Consider the following 12,059-nt stretch of genomic DNA (forward strand, 5'->3'; position numbering starts at 1 on the left):
GTCAAATTTTGACCTTGGTGTTTGAAGAAAACTTGTAGAGGGTATTACCAATGGCATTGTGTAAAAAGAATCAGCTTCATATGTTGAAAATTGAAGAAGTTATGATCTTTTAAAGTTTGCAAAAAGTCACTTGAAAATAGGTCAAATTTCACTAAGTCCACAAATGACCTATTAGGTCTCCAAACTTTTGATGATCCTCCAAGCATAATTGTATATTTTCATGTAAATAGAAGTTTTAGAGGATGTTGAAAGAGTCATATGCAAAAATGGGAATTCAAAAATATTGAGAATTGAAGGAGTTGTGATCCTTGGAACTTTAACCTCAAAATGTTGACTTTTAGGTCAAACCCCTTGGAACAAGCTTGTGCACTTGGAATTTTCTTGCACTTCAAAGCATATGGGTGATCATATTAACCCAAGATAAGGTGTCCTTGGTGGTCTCTTGATTAGATTTCTCAAAGCTTGAAGTTACTTGTTGAAGAAGACATGGAAATAAACACATGAACCTTTGACTTTTCTTGAGAAGTAAACCACCAAACTTTGAGATGCTCTTGATTTGAGAAGCCCTACCTTGCATAATAAACAAGACATATTTTTTATATTTTGATTAGTGGTTAGATAAGCAATGAACAAATAAGCATAATGGTAGAACAAAATGGGTGCTTGGTGATCCCTGCAAGAAGCAAACCCAAAGATGGTAAAGGGAAGGGCCAAGATGTGACATTGTTTGTATGCAAAATATGAAAATGAGATATGAGATCTTAGGGTTAAAAATTAGGGTATTACACAATCATACTCCTGTACATACTTTGATCCACATTTACACCTTTTTCATCTTTAGTCAATTTCAAGTAGGTTGGTGCAGGCGTCCTTTTATGACTAGCATTTTCCATGCCAAACTTCTTTACTATACTCTTAGCATAAAGATAGAGTCATCCATTTGTTTGACTTGGAGTCCAAGAAAGTAAGTCAATTCACCAACAAGACTCATTTCAAACTCATATTGCATCTGCTTGACAAAATGTTGGACCATTTGGTTCGACATCCCTCCAAACACAGTGTCATCAACATATATTTGAGATATCATGAGTTTACCTGCTCTTCTTAACAAACAATGTCTTGCCTGTTCCTCTTTTCCTGTATCCATTATTGACAAGGAACTCAGTGAGTCTTTCATACCAGGCCCTAGGTGCTTACTTTAATCCATAGAGAGTTTTCCTTAGTTTGTAAACATGATCTGGAAAGTTAGGATCTATGAACCCCTTGGGTTGTTCAACATGGACTTCTTCATTCAAGTACACATTTAAGAAGGCACTTTTCACATCCATTTGGAATAGCTTAAATTTAAGCAAACAAGTCACCCCTAACAGTAGTCTTATTGACTCAAGATGAGAAATAGAGGCAAAAGTCTCATCAAAATCAACCCCTTCAATTTAAGTGTATCCTTGAGCAACAAGTCTAGCTTTGTTTCTAGTCACAATTCCTTTTTTGTAAGATTCGTTCTTGTAGATCCATTTTGTCCCAATAACATTCATTCCTTTAGGCCTAGGAACTAAGTCTCATACTTCATTTCTTATAAATTGTCCTAATTCTTCTTGCATAGCATTGATCCAAAATATATCAGTCAAGGCTTCCTTCAGATTTTGAGGTTTAAACGTAGAGACAAAATAAGCATTTGAGATCACATCTCTAGATCTAGTGGTGACTCCTTCATTGAGATTTCCAATAATGAGTTCTGTTGGATGGTCTTTCTGAATTCTGACAGAGGGACCTTTGTTGACTTGATTATTGTCTGGTTCAGTGCCTTCTAGCTCACTATCTGACTAATAACTTCCTCATTTTCAGAAGTATTTGACAGTAGGCTTCCTTCCTTTCCATAGTTCATAAAGAGTAGTTGAAGTACCAGTTCGTAGAGTGACTCTATTATGAATATAGCAAGCAGTATTCATTGCTTCAGCCCCAAAAATGGTAGGGTAGTTTCTTGGCATGAAGCATGACTATAACTGATTCTTGTAGAGTCTTGTTCTTTCGTTCAACAACACCGTTTTGCTGAGGGGTGATGGTAGCAGAGAGCTCATGACCAATACCTTCAGAGGAGCAGAATTCAACAAATTTTCTATTTTCAAATTCCTTCCCATGATCACTTCGAATCCTGACAGTTCCATATATCTTCTCTCTTTAAAGCCTTTGACATAAATCTTTGAACACCTCAAAGACATATGATTTGTATTTGATGAAGTTCACCCAAGTGAATCTTGAAAATTCATCAACAACTACATAAGCATATCTTTTCCCACCAAGGATCTCGACCTGCATAGGTCCCATTAAGTCCATATGCAGAATTTCTAGAACATTTAAAATGGTCTGATGTTGTAACTTAGGATGTGACATCTTGGTTTGCTTGCCAATTTGACACTCACCACAGACTTTACCTTCTTCAATTTTGAGCTTTGGAATACCTTTGATTGCTTCTTTTGATACAATCTTTTTCATGCCTTTCAGATGTAGATGTCCAAGTTTTTGGTGCCACAGGTTAACTTCGCCTTCTTTGGATATCAGGCATGTGGAAGAGCAGTTAACTTCTTGATATTTCCACAAGTAACAATTGTCCTTAGACCTGACTCCCTTCATAAGTACTTCATTTTTCTCATCAATGACCAAACACTCGGATTTTGTGAAATTGACTTTAAGACCCTCATCACATAGATGACTGATGCTAATCAAGTTAGTAGTCAAGCCTTTTACCAATAGGACATTATCAAGATTATGGAGTCTTGTACAGGCTAGTCTTCCAACTCCTTTAATTTCACCTTTAGCCCCATCTCCAAACGTGACATAACCGGTTGAGTAGGACCTGATGTTATCCAAGAACTTCTTGGCACCTGTCATGTGTCTAGAACATCCACTGTCAAAATACCAATCTTCTCGAGTTGAAGCTCTAAGAGTGGTGTGGCCTATGAAACTAGAGTTAACAGGCTTGGGTATCCACTATCTCCTAGTGTTAGTTACCATTTGATTGGCCCTGGGTTGTGTTGGATACTTGGGTTAGCCATACAATTTGAAGTAGAAAGGTTTTATATGACCATATTTTCCACAGTAATGACATCTCTAATGCAATAACTTGCATCCAATTTGAGAGTTCTGATGTCTAACACGATGTAGAATCAGATGTATAAACATTACAGGCTTAGGCTCCCTTTTAGGAAGAATAAAGTTGGTCATAGAGCTTTCTCCTTGTTTGTCCAAAGATTAATAATCAAAGCCAATCCCCCTCAGATCTCCAACCATTTTTCCAATTTGAAAAAATTCATCTAATACATTAGATCCCTTGTTCAACATTCTTACAGTCTTTGTCATGTTATCAAGTTTGAAAGTTAACAGTATCACCTCATCTTGAAGATCAAAGGTGGTAGATTGATATCTCTCTTTTTCAGTTTGCAATTGAGATATAATTTTCTTCAGTTTTTCTCCCAGATGACACACTTCTTCACTTTTGATGCATAATCCTCTGTAGGAGGCAGGAAGTTCCTCATAGGATAATTCTTCATCACATGAATCTTCATCAGATTCATATGTTCCAGTTAAAGCAGTTACACATTTAGTAGATTCATCCTCAGGTTCACTTTCAGACTTATCATCATCATACCAAGAGACAAACAACCTTTTTTTGTTTCTTTAGATAGGTAGGACATTCTACTATGATGTGTCCAAATCCTTCACACCCATAACACTGAATGCCTTTACCTTGATTAGATCTCTCTTCAGTTCTTGTTCTTTTCTGAAAGTCATTATTATTCCTGATGTCAGATGGAATGGTCTTGACATTTGGTTTTGACTTCATGTTGATTCTCTTTAATACCTTGTTGAATTGACTTCCAAGTAGTACAATAGCATTAGTCATTCCTTCATAAGTATCCAAGTCACATTGGTCTTCTTCATCTTCAGTGTTGGATACAAAAGCTATGCTCTTGTTTTTATTTTCAGTTCTGTCAATAATACCCAATTCAAAGGTTTGTAGAGACCCAATAAGTTCATATACTCTCATAGTGATGATGTCTTGAGCTTCTTCAATGGTTATGACCTTCATGTCGAATTTCTTAGGTAGGGACTTGAGAATTTTTCCAACCAGTTTTTCTTCTGACATCTTTTCTCCCAAGGCACTAGATGAACTATCTATTTTAAGAATACTCATATGAAACTCATGAATATTCTTATCATCTTTCATCTTTAGATTCTCAAATCTGGTAGTGAGGAGCTGAAGTCTAGGCATCTTCACTTTAGATGTGCCTTCATGAGTAGTTATAATAATCTCCCAAGCATATTTAGCTATAGTACATGTGTTTATCAACCTGAATATGTTTTTGTCAACACCATTTAATAAAGCATTCAAAGCTTTGGAGTTTCCAAGAGTCAGTTCATCTTCTTCCTTAGACCAGTCCTTTTCAGGCTTCGGATTAGTAGTAGCTTTTCCATTTTTTTCATTCACAATAGGATGTTCCTAGCCATTGATGACAACTTTCCATGTCTTGCTATCCATATATTTTAGGAATGCCACCATCCTTGCTTTCCAATAGTCATAGTTGGAGCCATCTAAGATGAGGGGTCTTTTAATAAATCCTCCTTCCTTGTACATGGTACCAGAAAGTATCTACCCTGAATCTCACCCAGAAACAGAGCAGGATGCCTGCTCTAATACCAATTGAAATTCTGGTATGCAGATCCTAGATGTCGTACACGATGTCACGACACTAAGGTCAACATATTATCACACCGTAAACAATGTTAAGATTTAAATAACAGCATGATAGGAAATAACACAAGTATTTGTTAATCTAGTTCGGTGCAACGTCACCTACATTTGTGGGCTACCAAGCCAGGAAAGAAATCCACTATCACAAAATTAGTTTAAAGTTCTGAACAACCTCAGGTTTTATAAACTTCTCACCTAATATATACTTGTTCATGTTTATATCTAAGACTCTCCTAGATATGAGACCCCTCTCACTTCCCTTCAACCATACGACAACTTATAACAGAAAAATACAATCCACCCTTTCTTAAAATCTTCTGAAGGATTGACAATTACAACTCAATAAACTAGGTCCAATTCAAGTATCGAGGAGATACTCGAATATCTCACACAATACAAAGACACGAAACCCTAATTTAGATAATATTATGCACTGCTTCGATGCATTCTTAGGTTTAGAAATGATCTATAAATAGCAGTGGAAAGACATGGGTTTCGGGCTTGATTCACAGCAGATCCAAGGACTCTGCACAATCTTATGCAAATTTGATTTCAATCAGATCAGATGTTTCCTAGACATGAGCCTTGTTTTGAGTGATACATGATAATATTCATGAACGTTTAGATTGTTCATAACTGGTTGGTAAATTACATGTTCATATGGTGGATGAAATTCAATCATGTAAAACCCTCAAATCTCTCTGAAGCTTTATTTATTTATTTATTCATTTGTTTTACATAGCTTAGCTTTAAAAACAATTTTGCAAACATAAGCTTAAAATCGTAGTAATTGTTGAACGACGTTGATATTGCATTAATCCCTGTGGAGACGATAAAAATCAAAATACTTACTTTTGTTTGCTACTTTACCGTTGCAATAACCAGGTTTGGGTTCGATTTTGGGTTTTTCCCGATTAAAAAATATGGGGATGGGTCGGGTAATGGAGACACTAGTATCCATCCCAAACTCGCCCCATTTATTTCATTATGTACATTATTATTTAGTTTTGATAATTTAGAATATTAAATATGTTGCCAATGTTTTGATATTTTGACTTATATTAATTATTTATAATATATGAAATATATGTATGGAATTTTTTAAGATTGTTTTATTTTATTATTTATAAGTAATTTGATTTTGGAAAAAATAAATATTTATATTAAAAAAAATTATTTTACTAAATGGATGGTGGTAGAGCAGGGATACTCGAACCCAACCTGAACCCGTTTGGGACGTGTTTGAGTTTTAATTATCCATCCCCATTGGGTTTTAGGACGGGGAATGAGGATTGTTTGGGGATTCGAGTTTGGGTTTGGGGAGGTAAAAAATCGTCCCCAACCCGCCCTGTTGCCATGCCTACTCTTGGATCATCTTGGTCTTCGTGGAAGTCTGCCGAATAATCTCGGGCCCAAGTACAACACTTTCATCATAATCATACCAACACAAAGGTGTCTTACACCTTCTACCACATAAAGCCTCAAACGGTGTCATTCAAATACTAGAATGTAAACAGTTGTTGTAAGTGAACTTAACCAACAGTAAGTAATTGTCCTAGTTACCTCCCTGCTCCAAAACACAAGCTCTCAGCAAATCCTCCAAAGACTGAATAGTCCTCTCTATTTGATCGTCCGTCTGCAGATGATAAGCAGAACTCAACTTTAGCGTAGTACCCATGGATTCTTGCAAACTCTCCAGAACCTCAATGTGAATCTAGGATCTCTATCATAAATAATACTCAAAGGAATATCATGCAAGCTAACAACCTTCTCAATATACATTTCAACCAACTTCATCAATGAATAACTGATCGTAATAAGAACAAAATGGGGCGATTTAGTCAATTTATCCACTATAACCCAAACTAAATCATTCCCTTTATAAGTCTTAGGTAGTCTCGTCACAAAATCCATGGAAATACCATCCTACTTCCACTCAGGAATACTCAACGGTTGCATAAATCCTATCGGCTTCTGATGCTCAATCTTTGACTTCTGGTAAGTCAAACACGCATAAACAAACTCAGCTATATCCTTCTTCATTCATGGCCACCAAAACATTTTCTTCAAGTCTTGGTACATCTTAGTAGCACTGGTATGAATACCTAAACTACTTATGTGACCTTCTTCAAGAATAATCTTCTTAAGTTCTGGCGCATCAGGTACACAAACTCCGCCACGGAAACGCATAACACCATTCTCATATATTCTAAAATCACCTCACTTACCTTGATTGATTAATACTAGCCGGTCCATCAATCCTAAGTTTGATTACTGACCTTCTCTGATTTCTCCGAGAATACTACTAGTTAACTTCAACATACCCAACTTCACACTGTTAGGAGTCATTTCACACAACAGACTCAGATCTTTGAATTGCTCATTTAACTCCAATTCTCGAACCATAAGCATCGACATATGAAACGACTTTCTGCTCAAAGCATCAGTTACGACATTGACTTTACCAGGATGGTAACTCAAACCAGAATTATAATCCATAAGAAATTGAGCCACCTTATCTGATTCATATTCAACTCTTTCTGATCGAACAAGTACTTCAAACTCTTGTGGTCAGTGATCACTTCAAATATTGAACCAAATAGATAATTCCTCCAAATGTTTAACACAAACATCACAAATGTCAACTCTAGATCATGCATAGAATAATTCCTCTCATGAACTTTCAACTATCTATAGAAGCATAAGCCACAACCTTACTATTCTGAATCAACACACCATCTATACCCTCTTATAAGCATCACAATACACAATAAATGATTCACTTGGTCTTGGAAAAATAAAAACTAGAGAAAACGTTAACTTCCTCTTGAGTTCCTCAAAACTCCCCTCATACTGCAAATCCCAAACATAAGCTTGAGCCTTACAAGTCAACTGAGTTAAAGGCAACGCCAACTTCAAAAAGCCTTCAATAAACCTCCTGTAATAACCAGCCAAACCCAGAAAAGTTCTGATATCGGTAATAAACTTTGAAGTTTCTCATTGAAACATAACATCGACCTTCGATGGATCATTTACAATATCACCACTAAAAATTACATGCCTGAGAAAACTCACATCTCGTAAAAAGAACTCACACTTGGATAACTTTGCATATAAGTTCTTCTCTTTCAAGGTCTGCAACACGACTTCTTATGCCTTGCATGCTCTTTATTAGACTTAGAATATATTAAAATATCATCGATAAACACATAAACTAATCTAAATAAGGATGGAAAATCCTATTTATATATTCCATAAACACACCTGGAAAACTAGACACACCAAATTATATCACATAATACTCATAGTGACCATATCTTATTCTGAACGCAGTCTTCGGAATATCCTTTGGGTTCACTCGAATTTGATGATAACCCGACCACAAATCAATCTTACTGAATATGCAAGCACCAACCAACTGATCCATCAAATTGTCAATTCTCGAAAGAGGATACTTGTTTTTTATAGTCAATTTATTCAGTTGTCGATAATCAACACACAATCTCATGCTACCATCTTTCTTCTTAACTAAAAACACCAGCGCTCCCCACGGTGAAACACTCGGTCGAACAAACATTTTCTCGAGCAACTCTTCCAAATGTCTCTTCAACTCACTCAGTTCTAAAGTATACACTTTGTAAGGAGCCGGGGACACAGGACTAGTACCTGATACTAAGTCAATGGCAAACTCAACCTCGCGCTCTGGTGGCAAATCACTGATATCGTTTGGAAATACCTCTGGAAAATTAGACATAACTGGAAGCTCCACAATCACAACTTTACTGTTGACTCTCAAAGAAGAAAACATCGTAAACTCCTGAGCCATATCCTTCAGTAATTCTTCTACTTGCTTAGCAAATATAAACATTAGCTTTCCATTTTCTCCAATCACAAGGAACATCACGATCTTGTCGAAGAAGTTGATATGAACATGGTTGAACTCCAACCAATTCATTCCCAAAATAACATCGAGTTGAATTAGAGGCAAACAGACAAACTCAATCCCAAAATGTCTACCATAAATTGTTAAAGGACAATTCATACATACCAACAAAGTAGGCACTGAACCATTCGTCGGGGTATCAGTGATCATGCTACCATTCATAGTAGATACTTCCAGATTCAATCTTTTCACACACTCAGCAGATATGAACGAGTGTGTTACACCCGTGTCATTAATAGAAATCAATGGAATACCATTAATAAAACACATACCTCAAATCAATATATCAGAACTAGTAGGCTATGATCCTGACAAAGAAAAACGTTTCCCTTCAAATTGAGCCTTCTTTGGTTTCTGGAACTGATTACTAATGTGGCCCTGCTCTCCATAATTATAGCAAGTCAAAGTATTAGTCTTACATTCAGCAGCTCGGTGATCTGCCTTCCCACACTTGAAGCAATTCACTTTTGTGCTTTTGCACTCAGAAATGCGGTCTCCAAACTCCTAACAATTGAAACATCTCAAAGAAGCAGGAGTCCCTCCCCCACTTCGCTCTTTCCCATCTGTAGTTTTCTGCTTAGCCTTATGCTTTCCCTTATCAGCTAGATTCCCATAAGGTTTCCCATGATTCTAATCCTTCCCTTTATTCTCACTAAGACTCTTATAGTGAGCAGATCAGGCTCTATTATCCTCATCATATATTCTGGACTTATTTACCAACACAGAAAACCGACATATCTCTTGATACCTAATATTTTGCTTAATCTCGGGACGCAAGCCACTTTCGAACTTAATACACTTTGACCCTTCAGATGCTGCAGTATTATAGTATGGACAAAATTTCACCAGCTCTTCGAACTTAGCAACATATTCAGCAACTATCGAATTCCCTTGTTTCATACCAAGGAACTGAATTACTTTCTTACTGCGCACGTCCTCAGGAAAATACTTCTTTAAAAATTCAGCCCTGAACACAGTCCAAGTAACCTCAATATCTTCATCTTTCATTCTCTGACATGCAATGTCCCATAAGTCATTGGCCTCCTCTGACAACATATGAGTACCAAACAACACTTTCTGGTGCTCAATGCAAGCCATCACTCAAAAAATCTTCTCAATCTCTCTGAGAAATATCTATGCACCTTCTAGATCATATATGCCCTTGAAGGTCGGCAGGTTGTTTCTCAGAACATGACAAAAACCTGGCCGGATAGACCGACCTTCTCTAATACCACTATGTAACACCCTAAACCCTAAAACTTATATAAAAAGAATTACTCGACAATTTAAGGGGTTACTTCAAAAACCACTAACATAACTTTCAAAAATATTTAACAACATGCAACATAAATTAATGTAATAACAACTTTTCAATTTGAACTTCTCAAATAAAGTATTAAACTTCAACATCACAATTCGACACAAACTCAAAACATAATAAAACGTCTCGTCCTCGATGTTACAAGATCAAAGCACTAAACCACTAAAATACAATAGAACGATGTGTAAACAAAGATAAGCTCCAAGAAGCTATCTTGCATTCATAGCAACAAAACGCTACTCCTGATTATCTATAAGATGTTCATGGTGGATAATATAAAGCAAATGGGGGAAAATAAACTTCAATATAAAATGACATAAAGAATGAGAGGGTAGATAAACATACAACATATCACACATTCAATACACAAACCACACCATTACAATCTCACACCTTTTCCATCATTATATATATATATATACACACACACACACACACACACACACACACACACACACACACACACACACATATACATGCAATGTGACTCACGACATCGACATTATACATATGGTACCAATCAACAATGGTTCTTCATACGAATCGAGTCCCAACATCTGAGCCCCGAGCCCCCTCATATGGGCTCCAGATAAGTCACTCGTCCCCTCATATGAACTCGCGACTCGCCTCTTTCACAACAACAATATATGATTTATGGCATACAATAACAAAAAGAAAACAACACAACAATGATTACAGACCCACATCTGACCGTAAACTATCATGCATTTAAACACATCAATAGTAGTTTTCACTCTAAACTATGCATCTCAATAATGATCAACAAGTATTTACAATACTTCATATAATTATACTTGCACTTCACAACATATATTCACACATCGGATAAACATCCACATAACACTCAATCATTTCATGCATAATCATTATAAATTCAATAAAATACCTCAGTTCTCATTAAACAGAAACACATAATCCCAAACAGTACATGACAATATCAATTAATCGCCAAAACAACACACGGTCACAACATTAACTTGAAACTACTCAATTCTACGTTGCACCCCTGTCAGGCGACTTACACCTTATTGGGCGAGCCTTCGTTAGCTCTCCTTACTATGCATATCTCACCGGGTGAGGCATCACTCGTTGGGCGAAGTTCATCCTAGCTGCGCGAGATCTCTCATACCAGAAACTCCAAAACACAATTTTCCACCATTGGAGTCCTTCCAAAGCTCCAATTTCACACCCAGAGCACTCAAATCGACCAGAAATGAATCATACACCAATTATAACACATAGACATGTAAATTTCACATAGATTTACAATTAATTTCACCAATTTATCATGAGTTAAGGTCATAGTCTTGAAAACTCAAACACATTAATTAACAATAACAATTTGCAGATATCATCATGCATCAATTTGACATAATACAGTACACGAATTTCACGCAACATCATCAATCAAAACATAATATACATGTATTCATAAGAAATAATTCACACACAATCAACAATAAATAGAAAAAGAGAAAACCTATAGGATTATTAAGAAGTCCTTACTACCATTCATCAATTACACCAATATACGAAGTAGTTCCCCCTTACCTCAGATTTCTAGCAGCAAATTCTGAATTTGATTAAGGTTGGTGGTTTGAGTCCTTACCTCTTCAAGCCATAGCCTATGTTTCTTCAAAAACTCTAACTTCACGTACTCTCTCCTCAAAATCTCAATTAATCCCTTTTTAATTCTAAGAACCTAATTTAACCTTTTAGTAATTACACATTGGCCGAACTCCTCTTATAATTCTCACTGCTTCCCTTATTTTTTCTTAGTTTTTATTTTCCACCCCAAACCTTTATTTCTATTTATTTTAATTAATTAAAAATAACTATTAATTCTAATTATTTATAATTATTCTAATCATTCTACCAACCCACCAATACTCTCACTACACCCCACCATATACCACATATACATACAACTCATAATATATTTAATTAAAAGTGTATCACACACTAAATAATTAAATAAAAAACACTAATAATTGGATTAAATAGATTAATCAAATTTTGGGGTG

At 36.0% G+C, this 12,059-nt stretch overlaps 1 protein-coding gene across 1 annotated transcript; it reads right to left on the minus strand.

Annotated features, from left to right (window-relative positions):
• Window positions 1–8,993: 8,993 nt before the first annotated feature.
• LOC127136295 (uncharacterized) lies at window positions 8,994–9,791 on the minus strand. The gene is made up of 2 exons (XM_051062873.1): window positions 9,411–9,791; window positions 8,994–9,197 (listed from the first exon to the last, which is right to left on the minus strand). The coding sequence occupies exons 1-2, from the start codon at window positions 9,789–9,791 to the stop codon at window positions 8,994–8,996; spliced, it is 585 nt and encodes a 194-aa protein (XP_050918830.1).
• Window positions 9,792–12,059: the final 2,268 nt, after the last annotated feature.

Source organism: Lathyrus oleraceus, chromosome 4 (assembly GCF_024323335.1).
Source record: "Lathyrus oleraceus cultivar Zhongwan6 chromosome 4, CAAS_Psat_ZW6_1.0, whole genome shotgun sequence".
Taxonomy (NCBI): Eukaryota; Viridiplantae; Streptophyta; class Magnoliopsida; order Fabales; family Fabaceae; genus Lathyrus; species Lathyrus oleraceus.